The sequence below is a fragment of the Perca flavescens genome, chromosome 18, assembly GCF_004354835.1.
Source record: "Perca flavescens isolate YP-PL-M2 chromosome 18, PFLA_1.0, whole genome shotgun sequence".
NCBI classification, from domain to species: Eukaryota; Metazoa; Chordata; class Actinopteri; order Perciformes; family Percidae; genus Perca; species Perca flavescens.
Genome location: NC_041348.1, coordinates 10356029 through 10372751, shown reverse-complemented (window position 1 = coordinate 10372751; position 16723 = coordinate 10356029). Strand labels below are relative to the sequence as shown.

Genomic DNA, 16723 nt, shown 5'->3' with positions numbered 1-16723 from the left:
AGCAGCAACTTCCCAATGGTCGTGAACCCCCATGAGAGCTTTAACAGCCCCAACATCACAGTGACACTTGAAGGAGTCAGATTGCAGCTTCATTCCCTTATAGGTTGATTTCTTCACCTGTTGACACTGAACCTTTAACCTGAAGGTGTCTTGAATGCCATCATGACTCACACCCTCAGCCTCAGCAAGAAGGTTAGTGTACTGTTCTGTGATGACTCTGTGACTGATCGTTTTCGCAAAGGGGTCGCGGCTGAGTGCGTCTGCGACCACATTCTTGGTGCCAGGTATGTGTCTCAGGTCGAACGTGTAAGGGGCGGTTTGGACACCCAGCGCTGCTCACAAGCATCGAGCTTAGGTTTCGTCATGATGTAGGTAAGAGGGTTGTTATCAGTCCATACTGTGAAAGAGTGACCTCTTAGCCAATGGCTGAATTTCTCACACACACTCCATTTCAGGGCCAGAAATTCTAACCTATGAGCTGGATATTTCCTTTGAGAACTGCTCAGGGTTTTACTGGCAAAAGCGATAGGGCGTGCTTTGGTTTCACCAGCTGGTATTTGTGATAACACAGCTCCTAACCCATCTAGAGATGCATCGATGGACAGAAGGAGAGGCTGAGAAAAATCTGGGTGTGAGAGAACAACACACAGTTCAAAAGACTATCCTTTAGGTTACTGAGAGCCACGTCACATTCATTTGTCCAATCAGAGGGTCTGAGCTTCCTAAATGAGCCAGTGTTGGAACTTGTTCTGACTTTTCCACGTTTCTTTTGTCCAGCAGTGAGAGCAAACAATGACTTGGCTATCGAAGAACAGTTAGGAATGAAATGTTGGTAATAGAACACCATTCCCAGAAAGGATTTTATCCTCTTTACTGATGGTGTACAGCCATCATCCTCCATCAGGTCCTCTTTCGACATTTTAGATATGACCTCAATTTTTGCTGGGTCCACAGCCACTCCATTGCCATCTATAATGTGACCAAGAAACTTGACTGAAGATCTCAACAAGTGGCATTTTTTAGGGCTCAGTTTAAGGTTGTGAAGCCTGAGCCGCTGGAAAACAACCTCAAGTCTCTCCAAAGCCTCTTCTTCAGTTGCAGCAAAGACTAGCAAATCATCAAGGTAACACAATAGACTGCTGAAGTTCAGATCACCAAATATGCTGAGCATCATTCTCATGAATGAAGCAGGACTGTTGCACAGACCCTGTGGCATCCTGTTGTACTCATACAGTCCCACTGGGGTCGTGAACGCTGTGTACTTCTTGTCATCCTCTGCCATCGGTATATTGTAGAAGCCAGAGGTCAAGTCCATGGTGCTGAAGTAGGTGTTTCCACCCAGGGCTGCTAGACAGTCTGATTGGTGTGGTAATGGGTGCGCATCCTTGAAAGTCCTCGCATTCAGCCACCTGAAGTCGGTGCAGAGCCTCAAATTGCCATCCTTTTTCACACCAAAAAACGAGGGGAGAAGCATATTCACTCACTGATTTCCTTATTATCTCCTGTTCTTCCATTTCAGACAGAACCTGTCGCAATTTCTGATAATGGGCTGGTGGTACCCGCCGATAGGGAAGGCGGAAAGGTCTTTCATCAGTGAGTCGAATACGATGTACAAAGCCTTTCGCCTCGCCACAGTCCAGTGTATGTTTGGAGAAAATGTCATTGTACCTTTCAAGCAGATCAACCAGCTTCTGTCTGCCCACTTGACCAGCATGGCACTGATCAACATCGATATCATTGAGCCCAACCTGTTGCAGTCGCTGTTTTAAGTCTGTGGATCTGGCAGTGTCAGGCTTTGTCTTTGGCTTGTCTCTTTCAGGTTGGCTGGTGCCCTGGAAAACCTCAAAATCTTCCACAGCTACACAAGGAGACACATCTGCCAGTTTACTGTTTCTTTTCAATGTGATGGGTTTGTTTGACATGTTGGTGACTTTCATAGGAACTCATCTATCGCCCCATAAAGGTGTGATAACGCGCCCCACCATGATATTACGAGGCATGGATCTGGACGTGGTGGGCTCAACTACCACTGTGCTGCCTGGTGACATGGGAACATTACTCGGCAATTTTCCCCAGACTAGATGTTCTTGTCTCGCCAGCAGGGTGACAGACTGCTGGAGCTTAACAGTGCCAATTCTGTCTGGAAGATCCTTGCCTCTCCACCTGGATGAATTTGCCATGAAGTCGAGAAACTGTTCACACTCAGGAAGAAGATTGCCACTGGACACAAGGCGCCAATAGTCACTGGTTATTTTGAGCTGGTGCATCAGAAATCTGATGACATTTGTGCCGATGATCAGGTCGTCGCGTTGCCCAGGCACCACAAGGACAGGCACGATGCAACGCTCTCCGTACAGTTCCATCTCCACTTCATACATGCACTTGGGTCGGCTCAGTGACCCGCCACAGCCTACCAACACCACCTCCTGAGTCAATGGAATGGGTTCTGGGAGCTCATTTAACATCTTTTGCTCTGCTTGCTCACTTAGCGTGCAGGCCATGGAACCAGAGTCAAGCATCCCTGGACCTGGAAAACATTGTTTATGGTGACAGAGGTGTAAAAGAGTTCATCATAGGATCCCACTCTCTGTGTGTTTTGCACTATTACGTTAGCACCAGTGGGAGCTGCTGCACATGCTCTTATGTAATGTTGCTCAATATCACTGATGAGGGTCTTTTCCTTTGTGCCCACACATTCCCTCTCTAAATGCGGGCCAACTAGTTTAAGGTCTGGGGGCTTTGGGGAGAGGAGGTGCTGATCTGACCTTGGCCAGGCTGCCGCCTAGGACAGTTTCTCTTTATGTGATTTGGCTCGAAACATGCCAGACATAGACGTTTCTGCCTGCAGTGTGCGAGAGGGAGTGCTGCGATGACTGGCAGACCCTGCAAGACTTATGCTGTATCTGATCAGAGAAGGCAGGTTTTTGTGCAAAATGGTTGTTCTGTGATAGTGCACGATCAAAAAGGCTTACTAACACTTTCAGACAATCATCATTGCATGTAGGTCTGGTCACAGTGATGTCCTTCTGCACAGGTGACTCGTCAAGTGTAGGAGCCTGAGTGTGTACTGCTATTGGTCTGAGGCGTTTTGATTTGGAGAGCCCTTCTTTCATTTCAATTTGGTAGCGATCAATATGCTCTTGAACCTCACTGGCTGCCCATTTATCTGGTGCTTTAAACTTGAAAACAGCGGCAAGTGTGGGATCTGGGCAGTGTTTAACAAACATCATAGCTACTTCCTGACAAGGATCTTCCATGCGCCGTCCCAACCTTTTCAAGCCCTCCTCTGCCGCATCAACCGCCTTGTTCAGCCTAACCCAGTACTCTACAGGGGACTCTCCTGTCACTGGGGCTGTGCTGTAGAAGTCAGCCATAGGCATACAAGAATATGTCACTTCACTGAAATGTTGTCGGAGGATGTCATATATGACTTTTGGTTTTTCTTGAGGCTTCATGGATGGGCTGCTTCTCAAAGTTATCCTCACAATGTCTTTAGCCTTGCCCATTAATTTAGACATTATCTCAGAATGCTGTTCTTTCAGAGGTATGCCACGTTTCCGAAGATACACTTCCATTAAATCTTCCCACTCACAGACTGTGTCCTTGTCAGACCCATCTCCTCTGAAGACGGGAGGCTCTTTCACATCTGACTGGAGGACGAGCTTTGCACCGGTCAAGTTGAGGTAAGTGGAGTCACTGAATGGCTGGTCTGCACTGCTCTGAGCTTGCGCACCACTAACATTGCTCCCTTTACATTCACCTTTTAACTGATCTCTTATAGTCTGTCCTACCTGCTGAGCGATATGTGTTATCAAACTATTTAAATCTGGATCATTAGTGGCTGGGAAATATGAAAGCGTATCACCCTGACTATGGCTAGCTGCCTGACCAAGTATGCGGGTGGAACTAAAAGCTGGTGAGTCTACATTACTTGCACCTCGCAACGGAGTACAGGGCAACCCACTGATCGCTCTCCCCCTCCCAAGAGCAAAACTAAAACGGTCACCTGTTACACTGTCCTCAGCCATTTCCCCAGTAACATTTGTCATTTTATCTGTACACTTAGATACACAATACAATATGTTGAAACGACAACTTTTACTCTTAAGACAGCAAAAGCAGAATGAACAGTTTCAAAACCCCTTTTTCCTCTTTTTCTTTTTTTTTCTTCCAATGCTATAAATAACTTGTAACATGAATGAGTGTCAAGTAGCAACCTCTGGTGACCAAACTGGTGTTGATCCACGACTCCAGACGCAGCGGCGAAACAGCCTGAAGCAGTGTGGATCCGGGTCACGGCACCACTGTAGCCGGTCTGGCCTGACACTCCCTCAATTTCAGTATGCGTAGTAATGGACGACAGACATCTTCTGCTTTGCCAGTTGAACGGGGGTTTTATTTTGCATACCTGTGTACAACACACAATTAAATCAGTACAGCAGCTCTGGGTTCCTACACGCACATAGCACACCTCTCCTCACCATAGCGTACCGCTACTGACAAACACGTGCAGTGTTCTTATTAAAATAATGTAACAAAATACATTTCAATGTGATCGTATAGTCAAAATGTCATTATAAAATCAAAACCATTTCCCCACATACCAACGGCAATTTTTTATATTTCATTAATAAATGTAGAATTTAAACATGAACAAACAAAAAACTATATGTATAAATATAACATTTTCATCACAAAAAAACAAGGGGAGTACCCACATACCTGTGTACAACACACAATTAAATCAGTACAGCAGCTCTGGGTTCCTACACGCACATAGCACACCTTTAAATGAGAGGGAGAAAAGAACCAGCGCATAAGAATCCACACGTGTGCTCTTCATTAAGCTAGCCTGAGAGAAGTGAGCTAGCATCTCACACAAAAAGTGCCGTACACAATAAAACTGTATGTACACATTCAAACAAATATCACCATGACAATGAACAAAGCTAGTGACAGTTAAAGTATGGTAAGAACTTCTACTTAGCGGTTTTAACATGTTTTAAGTCACTTTGAACCAGAGCGCTCAGATTGTCTTACCTCTCCTCACCATAGCGTACCGCTACTGAGGAGAATACAGGAAGTGACATCACTAACAGGCAACTGGTCACACCGCCAGAATAAAATTAACAAAATAAAAGCTCCCCAAAATAAATACACACAAAACCAGATTTATATGAAAATAAATAACAAAATATCAACAAACATGGATTTTTGGTGAAATATAACAGTTAGAACACATCGGTTACATCTGCATGTCTGCCTGTGTGTGTGTGTGTGTGTGTGTGTGTGAAATGGGTTAGGCTATTGAGAATGTTATTTTTCATTTGAATATTTATGCCGCGGCTGGAAAATTAACGAGCGACGTCATTGCGTTATAATCGATTATGGTGGGCCACTGCATGTGTGCAGCATCGTCCATGTCCGCATCCCGATGCATCACCTCTAGTAAAACGTCAAGGGATCACCAAAGTAAATAGGCTGCTTTGCCCACTGGGGCTTTATGTCTACACACAATATAATGGAAATCCCTCCAAGAGGTGGATCGACAGATCGACACCCCTAGAGTCATGCTGCTAGCGTGGCTAAAACTACCCGTAATTGTGTAAATCAGCTCCATCCCGTTTAATTTAATATTGACTAAACACATGTAAAACAGCGTTAAAAAGCACTGTCTTGTCTACACATTGCTTTGTAGAGTGAAAAATGAAAGGGAAAAGTTGGGGTGTGGGAGAGTAAATATCTGATTTATGTCAGTCCCACTTGTTCAGTATTTGTCGTCTTTGTTCACATAAATCAACACACCAAAAGGAACGGATAAAAAAAAAAAAAAAAAAAAAAAACACCAGCTGGTTTCACACCTGTGAAATCAGATGTGCCTGACGCCAACACATTGTATTAATCCTTGTTCCGCAAGTCTCCACCAGTTGCACGTACCGTACGTTCCAAACAGACGGCAAAAAAATGTCCTTGTTGGTTGATTTCTTGATGTCTTTTTTTTTTTTATTTTGCAGGTGAATCTGGCAATTATGCAGAAGCAGCTTTCAGAGATGGCCATCGGGCACCCGCGCCAGTCCAGCTCCAATTCACGTCAGAACGGATTCTCAGGAGGGGTGGGCGCCCTTGGCATCATGAACAACCGGCTGGCAGAGACGAGCGTGGACAGATAGGGGAAACAGCGTGAATCCTTTTTTCAAAGGATACAAAAGGCTGAGGGGATAAGTCGAGTACGGACAAATTGACACTGAGCCCTGCCTTCCTTAAAAAGGGAAGACTTGCTTGGTGCACTAAGACAAAACGCACGACTACATAATTCATCTATTCCATCGACCCCCCACAAGCAGCTTCCACCTCAGCCCACCTTCCTGTCAAGAACATGGCTGCATAAATGATGCGTGATGGTTTGCTGGAGTCTCACATCTGGACCAGGCTCAGTGTGCCGGAATGTTCCCCGATGAGGAACTCAGTTTCCATGGTGATAAAAAAAAAAAAATCTGCCTAGAGCCCCTGTATCTAAGCCTTAAAACATGATATGATGCTCTACATGCTACTTCACATCTAACCGCAACTTCCACTCATCTACGTAGGCTACTTTACAATACTTAATATGACTCTAACCACGTCCATACTGTGGCAGGCATTGAAATAGCTTCATTAAAATGGGTGTTTGGTGTCTAACAGTGGTTATTAGGCCTTCATTAAGCTGTTATGTAGCAACGATGAGCCCAATTCATGGATGATTGAATGTCGACCTTTAATTCAGAAATGCATCAATGATGGTTCTGATACTATCAATGGCACTCTATTCACATCATTTGTGACCATATGTTTCACAACCATATGCCATTCAATAGCCTCCATCCCGGCACTGCTTTCATTCATTATCACAAAAGAATAGAAGACAAACTCCCCCCAAAAGACCTCATTACAAATCAAACAGACCTATGCCTAGCTGAATGGGAAGTGTTCGGAGTCTGTTATGAAACCGTTTGTTTTTTGTTTGTTTTTTTAAGAGACTGCTGTTTTTACTGCTGCACATTATCCCAGCATGGACGCAGACGTGAGGACATTTTCACACCCTGATGTTGTCCGACAAGCCCTGTAGGTGGTTGGTATTGATATAAATGCAGTGAAACAAGTCGCTCCGGGGATTATTATTTGATTTTAGCTCAGCAGTGTTTATGTTTTCCCTGTAGCCTGGATTCAACGCAAGTGCAGTAAACAAAAAAAAAGGACAACAGACAGAGATTGTTCATAACATTTCCAGGGAGCGATTGCCAAGTGGGAGGACAACTTGTGGACAATATATTAAGCTTGATTAAAGGGTAACTACCGTTTTTTTCAACCGGGATGTTTTTGTGACTGATGGGAACAACAATCTTTGACACTGGTCCAGTATTAAGCGAGATCGCTGCAGTCTGCAGCGGCGAAACAAGCTACAATGTAAGTGAATAGGGCAATTGTCCAGCTTGTATTTACCTTCACAAAAGTGCTCGTTTTGCCACTGACGGGCTCAGATTAATATTCTAAGTGTCTGACAACATTAAGGAAAGGATTTATAAGGAGGTCGACCTTTCTGTTAAAGAGTAAGATCTTTTTTTTTTTAACAAAAACATCCGCAAAATTGCATTCGCTAAACCCACCAGACACCAGACATGTAAATAAACAGTAATTTCAGCATCGTAAAATGCACTTCCTTCAAAGTCGACAGAAACAAATTAAAACTGCGAAAAGCCGTTTTGGGTCGACCCTTCACTTTTCCAACCATCACAACTCAAGTTTTGGTTGAAATAAACACATAGTTTACCGAGTTACATGTGAAAATATGTTGGCTCTATACACGCTAAAAGTATTACTTTTAAAGGAACACGCCGACTTATTGGGAATTTAGCTTATTCACCGTAACCCCCAGAGTAAGACAAGTCGATACATACCCTTCTCATCTCCGTGCGTGCTGTAATGCTGTCTGACGGTTCCAGCATTAGCTTAGCCTAGCACAGATCCTGCAGGTAACTGGTTCCAACTAGCCTACTGCTCCGAATTGTGACAAAAGTGACAAAATAACGCCAACATGTTCCTATTTACATGTTGTGATTTGTAGCGTGTACAAAAAACAACGTAACATGAGACTTTTACATTGTTTTTTGTACACGCTGTGACTCTATAAATCACAAATCTTATTCGGAGCAGTAGGATTACTGGAACCATTCACCTGCATGTTCTGCGCTGGCCTGATGCCGCTGGAGCCGACAGACAGCCTTACAGCACGCACGGAGATGAGAAGGGTATGTATCGACTTGTCCAACTCTGGGGGTTACGGTAAATAAGCTAAATTCCCAATAAGTCGGCATGTTCCTTTAAAAGGATCCTTTCCATAATGTTACAGACACTTAGAATATTAATCTGAGCCTGTCGGTGGCAAGACGAGCACTTTTGTGAATGTAAATACAAACTGGACAGCGATCTGGCTTAATACAGGACCAGTGTCAAAGATTGTTGTTCCCATCATTCACTTAGACACTAAAACAGGAAAATAGGATCCATGTTAAAAAAAAAAACTGCATTTACCCTTTAAGAACAAATGTATAGGCATCTTCATTCTCTTTGTAAATGCATCTTAGTGGAATTTACATGGTGAGAATCCCCCAGGCTCCACCTCTGACCAGCTGAGCTTTGGTATCTCTGGATTAGGTGTGTTTGATTTCCAGAGAACAAGAGCAGAGAGACCATCTTCTTTGGTTTTGTCTTGATAAAATGACAACCTAGCATGCATGCAAAGAAAGAATGTGCTGTGTTATCTTTTGTACAGTGTCAGACTCGGCATGATTTTTTAGCATGATTCCCAATGGTTGTAAGAATACTTTATCTGTGAGTCATCTGCTGCAAAATCTTTTTCAGTTTACAGCACAATCACAAAGAAGGCGTTGAGTTCCAGATGAAACGCAGCATTAATAAAGGTTAAACATTTGCAGAGTGAAAAATGTTATTTGATTAAAATGAGAAACACATTATAATTAGATATTTGCCATGTCCCAAAACAGCAGTTTCCATATATAATTTCCATTCTATTTTTTTCAGCTTTTCCAAAACCAAAAACACAGGAAAAAGTGAAAAGAGTGTAAGAAACTGGCTGTGTATCTGCTCTAACGTAAGCTGATATCATTAGCCTAACCTCACCAGCTGACTAACTACAGTAGCAACTACAATGCCAAAAAGCACATCATTAGCAATTACTACCACTAGCACATCCACTGTGTAGCAATTCCCCCCTGTGTAAATACTATCAGAGTTTAGAGCGCCTCTGCCTTGCTCTTTCTTGGATTTGAGCAAGTTTACACTTCAGCCATGTATGCATCTTTAGCCTCAATCTGCTAGCCGACGCGTTCTCGCTCCCAACTCGTCAAGTACGACAGCTTGGTCAATGGCCCTCAGCGTCTGATACCGACGCTCAAGGCATCCTTCAGCGGCTGTAGACGCACTTGGCTTTTAAGGTCCCATGGCATGAAAATTTCACTTTATGAGGTTTTTTAACATTAATATGCGTTCCCCCAGCCTGCCTATGGTCCCCCAGTGGCTAGAAATGGCGCTAGATGTAAACCAAGCCCTGGGTATCCTGCTCTGCCTTTGAGAAAATGAAAGCTCAGATGGGTGGTCTGGAATTTTCCATTTATGAGGTCATAAGGAGCAAGGTTACCTCCCCTTTCTCTGCTTTGCCCGCCCAGAGAATTTGGCCCACCCATGAGAGAGAGAGACATCATGGCTTGAAAACAAGCAAAGCATGACTGTTGGTCAATGCCACACCCCCAGCCTCCACCTTGCCCCCCCTCTCTCCTCCTCAATAGCTACAGACACAGAAATGGCACATACTAAGGAAAGCTCATTGTGGGACTGGATCTGGTGGCTGTAATTCTGCACCAAGGCTAAATTCTGGGAAAGAGACTTCAGATACAGTATTATAGGGGACCACTAAGGTCTATATAAAAGATACTTCAGATACAGTATTAGGGGACCACTGAGGTCTATATAAAAGAGACTTCAGATACTGTATTAGGGGACCACTGAGGCCTATATAAAAGATACTTCAGATACAGTATTAGGGGACCACTAAGGTCTATATAAAAGATACTTCAGATACAGTATTAGGGGACCACTAAGGCCTATATAAAAGAGACTTCAGATACAGTATTAGGGGACCACTAAGGCCTATATAAAAGAGACTTCAGATACAGTATTAGGGGACCACTAAGGCCTATATAAAAGATACTTCAGATACAGTATTAGGGGACCACTAAGGCCTATATAAAAGAGACTTCAGATACAGTATTAGGGGACCACTAAGGTCTATATAAAAGAGACTTCAGATACAGTATTAGGGGACCACTAAGGCCTATATAAAAGAGACTTCAGATACAGTATTAGGGGACCACTAAGGCCTATATAAAAGCATCCAAAGAGCACCATGTCATGGGACCTTTAAACTAACTTCATTTGCCGTTTTTCCACTACACGGAACATCTCGACTAACCTGACGCGCCAGATGGTGCGTGACATAGAACCACCTGAGAAGCCATCATTGGAAACGGTTTGGAAAATGGAAGGCACTTTCATAACAATTCCTGGCAGTTGATTGGATTTTGAACCTTGTGATTGGATTGGACTTTGAACCATCTGTCCACCATCTGTCCACCATTGTTGTTTTGAACAAACAGTCTCACACACGTAAATCCCGCCTGTACTGTAGCTGCCAGTAGCTCCTAACGGGACACTGATTGGTCGAACAGCTGGACGCCAACGGCCGAGTCAGCCGGGGACAGCCTTTTTCAAACAACCCATTAACATTATACCATTATAACATTAAATTAGTTAGCCAGCTAGCCAAACAAATCCCTAAATAATGAAATCCAATATCTTGTACAGAACAATAAAGCGGACGAAAATCTGGCAGCCTCCACTCTTTGCTATGGAGACAATCTCAACCTCAGACAGAATAATCTGATGCACAAACTGCAAAGATGTTGCTTTGCAATAATGCCAACATTCATTTGTACAGGCACACTGCACGCCACACGACACACACACGCACACACACACACACACACACACACACACACACACACACACACACACACGCATGCATGCACGCACGCACGCACGCACACACACACACAAAATCACACTCTTAAGCGAAGACACAAAATAGCATTATAGAGAACTGGAGAATATGTCAGAGAAGCTGTGCCTACACAGATAATAATAGCTTTGAACAAACGCCTGTGTGTTCTTGTCTGTGTGTGTGTGTATGTGTGTGCGTGTGTGCGTGCGTGTGTGTGTGTGTGTGTACAGGCGAGACTCAGACATACAGAGACTCTTTGTTGAAGCTCTTTTTTTGATTCCTGGAAACTCCCAGAGAATTACTGACACCGCTATCGTACCCACCTTTTTGGAGAGAATTTGAAACACACTCTAATGGAACAGTCATGTGGGATTTGACATTGTGGTTTTACTGTGCTGTGCCGCAGAGGTGGCCTAAGTGTCACAACACCATTCATGGTTTAGCAGGAATAAGCTTCATAGGTGGGTATTTTATCATTATGTTCACAAAAGGTGTGAAAACTCTCTATGTACCTGACTAAAGATGCATATGTGACCTTATTGTGAGCAATTTTGAGAATCAATGAAAGTAGATGTATTTTCCACATTATGACTATATTTTGCGGGGGAAACGGGGGTTTATGTGTTACACATATAGTGTGTCACATATGCAATATTATACCAGTTAAATCCAGTCCAGTGGCTGTCAAACAATTACTTTTGCAGACATGTCTGACAGGAGGGATTAGCTACACAGTGACAGCCCTGCACAATAAGGTAATTACCTTAACGTTAATTACTTAATTAGGATGGGCTTTATGTCAATGTTTGTGTGTATAATTATTGACTGATCATGTGCATGAGTCTGACAGGGGAGGGTAAACAGCAAGCAAATCAATTACATAATCTCTGTTAAAGCCAAGGCTGGGAGATCCAGGTGGTGGTAATCAAACACAGGCTATATATGAACAGTGCATTTGTTAAGAAAAACATATTTCTGCAGCTTTAGTCCATTCTCTTCACGGTTGAGCACCCAGGTCAGGATGTTGTGCAGTATTACTGAGGAAAAAAATAAACTCACTTTCTTTTTCTTTTTTTAAATACGAGAATCAGCTGATAGTGTGCTTCTTTTTACCTGCTCCAATGATGGCTCACCTGACAATGTGCGATAATGTGCCATTTCAGCATTACAACACAAGATCATGATGTTCATTAAAATGAGAAAATGAGAAAGGCATTCGTTGAAACAACACAGCGTGCTATTCCAATGGGTTTAGACCATAAAGTCCGTACATACACTAACCGTGGAAGCTAAACTGGAAATCACAGACTTGAAGATATGATGTCCTCAAATTATACTTTTGAAGAAATGGCTACGATATGAATTGGTAATACGATATTACCCTTTATAAGAAAAGCAGCATGGAAGAAAACATACAGGTCAGAGCCAATGTGTTTCAAATACTGTAACAAAATGGAAATGTGTATATGCAAAACCCCAAACATGTTTATAACTCAGAGAAATGGAACATGACAACTCATTTTATTCCAAACAGATCTGATCAAATCTTAGATTGCTTGGTTAGTTAAGGGGTTAGTAAAATACTGTCAATTAGCAAGGCTAAGGCATGAATGTATTTCTCAGTCAGGAGGAAAGATGTTTATCAGCCTTGTTACGGGTGAAAACCTTCAAATGGTCTCAGTCTTCAAATAGCTTGGGATAATTAGGCTATTGCTTCACACCTTGAAAAGAAAGGTGAAAAGGGTCATCCGTACAGTCAGTATCAACCTTAGCAACTTCAAATTCATTAGGAACCAGTTGTCAACAGCTGCTAAGTTGTACACGCACTCTGTGTTTTCTCCACACATTCAAATGAATTACCACTTGGTCTCAAGCAGGAAAAAAAACATTCTGAGGCCCACGGTTTATACAAAAGAACTCTCAAAATACTGGACAAAAAGCCCACACGGTATCATGACTCTCATATAATTACAAAGCACAACCTTTCGACTTTTGCTCATTTCGTCCACCTCGCAAACTCCTGCTTGATGTATAAAATTACCCACAATCTTGCTTCTCCCACTGACAGAGTTTGCTCCACTATGCTCAGGAAGCATCAGGCAAACAAGTGCATCTACCAGATGTAAACTGTGTAAAACAGCACAGGTCCGCTGAATGTGGCCGGTCAGCTTTCACCATTCCAGCTGTAAACATTTGGAACACGTTATGGAAAACCTCAGGAGCAGCACAACTCATTTCACATACGTTGAAGAACGTTTGGGAGACCTTGACGAATTACACAGAAGCATTTAATTGAGCACTCAATTGAGGAGACAATCAAGCAGGCAGTACAGTACAACCACAATGTGTTATTGTGCAGTGCCGTCCCAACTCTTTGAGGTCCTGTGCCCTGTGCTCTTTGAGGTCCTAGCCCCAACTATCAAGTAGGTGATATCTCAAGATACCGATGGCGCCAAAGAAAAGATGGTCGCCTTGAGCATAGTTCTGGGATGCATGAAAAAACTATGTCAGGCCCTGTTACACTGACCTCCAAAAGGAGACAGCCCGAGTGGTGTAGTCTAATGTATTTTAGCGCTGATACTGTACTATATAAGTATATGGACCAGTATGGACATATGGGGTCTGAAATTCTGAGCCTCACAGACTTCATTACCTGCATTCTGATACACTTTAATGCACTAATTTACGGTGGAAATCCCTTTATTTAGCCTATGCGAGGGAAAACACAGATGACAATTCAAAATATATCAAAACTATAATGGAAAGTATGTTGTTACATGTCATTGCACATTTTTAAGTGGGTATATGGAAATCCTGAAGCTTTCTTAGCTGGTATACCTGCGTATCACGTAGACTACACCACTGGACAGCCCCTGAGACAAAACATTCCCTTATCATGCAGCTGTCTACATAGGCTCCCTGATTGAGACAGGGAAGCCAGGACAGAACAGGTTTGGATATCAGAGACTGGATGAATACTCTCGTCCCCTGTCCTGTGACCTATGATGATCTGATGTGTAAGCTTTCCCTTCAATCTCATCATACCACTACGTGGTGTTTCTGGAAATTCCACCACAGAACACAACACCCAGTGCTATCGGACTATGCCTTACTCTCTCTCATTTTAAATCACAATTGAAATCATGGCTAAAACATAACAGATCATATGTACTAAACATAGAGTATCCTACTTAAAAAAAAAGAAGTTTGTATAATGTGTAATGTTTATGCTCTGTACCCCTGTCTGAATTATAACATTTGATGCCATAATTATTTGGTAGATTTGCCTGCCATGGGACTGCTGATTCAATTTAGCTTTCTAGCTAACGTTAGCTGGTTGTGGGGAATACAGTAAGTAGCAAAACACACACACACACACACACACACACACACACACACACACACACACACACACACACACACACACACACACACTTGTGTTCAAAATTATGCATAATACTGCTCCTCCCTCTTTGAACTCTTTCATAATCCAACGTAACAACAGCAGTCACATTACCAGAAGCACCGCACGAGGTGATCTTCTAATTCCATTCAGGAAAAGCCCATTTGGGCAATTATCATTTTCTGTTACAGCATTACAAAATTGGAATTCATTGCCCACTACAATCAAAGATATACATACATATTACACCTTCACAAAATACCTTAAAACATGGCAGTCTGATAACTATTACTGTACACATTAATCTGTCCGATGTGATGTGTGTTTGATGTGACGTAGTTACTGTTGCTGTCGCTCCATCTCTGCTGCCTGCCTCTGTTATGTCTTGTATGTGCTTTCAATGTGGCCTCCTGAGACTCTTCTCCTTTCTTTTGTCTCCTTCGTATTGTATTAACTGCATGGACTGATTTAATGCCATTGCCATTATCTGCGCTAGTCTGTTTGTGTGCCACTTTTGTGTATGTTTTAAACTTTTTTGTTTAGGCCTGCTGTTATTATAGATGTAATGTAACTCATTTTAATATGTTAACCATTGTATTTTAGGATGCCTATTGTCAGCTGGCCGGGGACTACAGCTGGAAATTAGCCGTTGAGGCTAAAGCTGCTCCTTTTACTGTATAGTTCATTAAAGGAGACTGTCCACGACATTATAAACTAATAAACTAAACTAAACTAAGCTAAACACACACACACACACACACACACACACACACACACACACACACACACACACACACACACACACACACACACACACACACACACACACACACTACCCATATCACTGTGTCATTGTTAGTACAATCATTAAATAGTGTAGTACAAAATAGGTGATACATGTTTCATTATGGTACTAGTTGTAAATACATCTCTGTAAAAGTACTGCAGTAGTAGAGAGAATAATTGTCGAACAAAACCTGAAACGTATTGATGAAAAACAATACAGTACGATCACAACATAGGTATATTTGAATCAAAGCAAAATAATTAGCTACAAAATAGAAAAGAAAAGACAGTACTGTAAAACATGCGGTGTTCCTCAACTTGCTTGTACTGTAAAAAGCAAAACAAAGGAGTGATTACTGTACTTCTACATCTTCTTCAACTCTGTCTTGTGGATTTGGCAACAGGTTCTCATCTACATTGCAATTAGCCAAACATCTTGGAAAAAACCTTTGGGCAAGGCGAACAATGTGGTATCAGTATATATGTATATGTATATATACAGTATATATATAAAGTATACATCATCAGTAACGAGTTGGCAGAATTGGACAAGCAATTCCAAGGGCCTGCATGCATACAGTGTAGTACTGTCAATAGTGTAAATAGTCTCAAAGGTGGTACATGGGACCATAGAAACAGTGTCTGATAAACAGTAATACATTAGAGTAAAGAATGATGATGAAATATTACATCCATACATAATGTGGTTCATGCGCCACGCTAATTGGAATTGGAATTGGAAATTGATTTATTTGAAACAGGGACAATGCACAAATAAACATTAAACTTGTTAAACAAGAGAATATGTCTTGGGCCAGGTTATAGCAACAATTGCTAATTTCCACCTGTAGTCCCTGGGCAGGTACAACAAATTTAAAAAACAAAACAAATTACAATTTTAAATAGAAATATCACAAAACTATATATCGTGGTATAATTGGTGACAATGAATCTCATTATCTTGAAACTTTCATGATCTAAACGTGGTATATTGTTTGTCTGTTTCCATACAACTATGCATTAAGAGTAATGCAACAGTTGTTCTCATTTTGAGCAGCTGTATGAATTGATAGTTGGATGATTGTAATGAAATGAATAGACAGTCATCTGAAATGTAATGTGTGACTTGCCTTTTGAAATAGTAGTACTTTGATATTAAGTTGTGTCATATTGAACAGGTGATCTTTGTTAGGTTTGTATGTATTGTATCCTAAAATTGAAACAAGTGTTAGAGTTTTGAAAACATGTGTATTTAGATCATTGGTTTTGAGTTTTGTGTCTAGAGTTTTTTGAAAAATGACGTCAAGGTTCTGAAATTAGTGCCAAAGTGATTGTAAAAAACTGTAAAAAACATTTTTTTTGTGAACAACTTTTTATTGTTTTTAATTGTAAACAAGTATAGCATCAGACAACAGTACAGG

The 16723-nt window shown here is 41.9% G+C and overlaps 1 protein-coding gene and 1 long non-coding RNA gene across 2 annotated transcripts in view; one reads left to right on the top strand and one right to left on the bottom strand.

Annotated features, from left to right (window-relative positions):
• Nucleotides 1–6895, top strand: part of kcnk13b (potassium channel, subfamily K, member 13b) — a 29777-nt gene extending 22882 nt beyond the window's left edge. Inside the window, exon 3 of the mRNA XM_028605380.1 lies at nt 6015–6895. Coding sequence (XP_028461181.1) covers nt 6015–6170 — 156 coding nt within the window. The 3' untranslated portion in view covers nt 6171–6895. The remainder of the gene's footprint in view (nt 1–6014) is intronic.
• LOC114573288 (uncharacterized) lies at nt 4306–5243 on the bottom strand. Its single transcript, XR_003694876.1, has 2 exons — nt 4786–5243; nt 4306–4471 (listed from the first exon to the last, which is right to left on the bottom strand). It is a non-coding gene; the product is annotated as an uncharacterized LOC114573288 (long non-coding RNA).
• Nucleotides 6896–16723: the final 9828 nt, after the last annotated feature.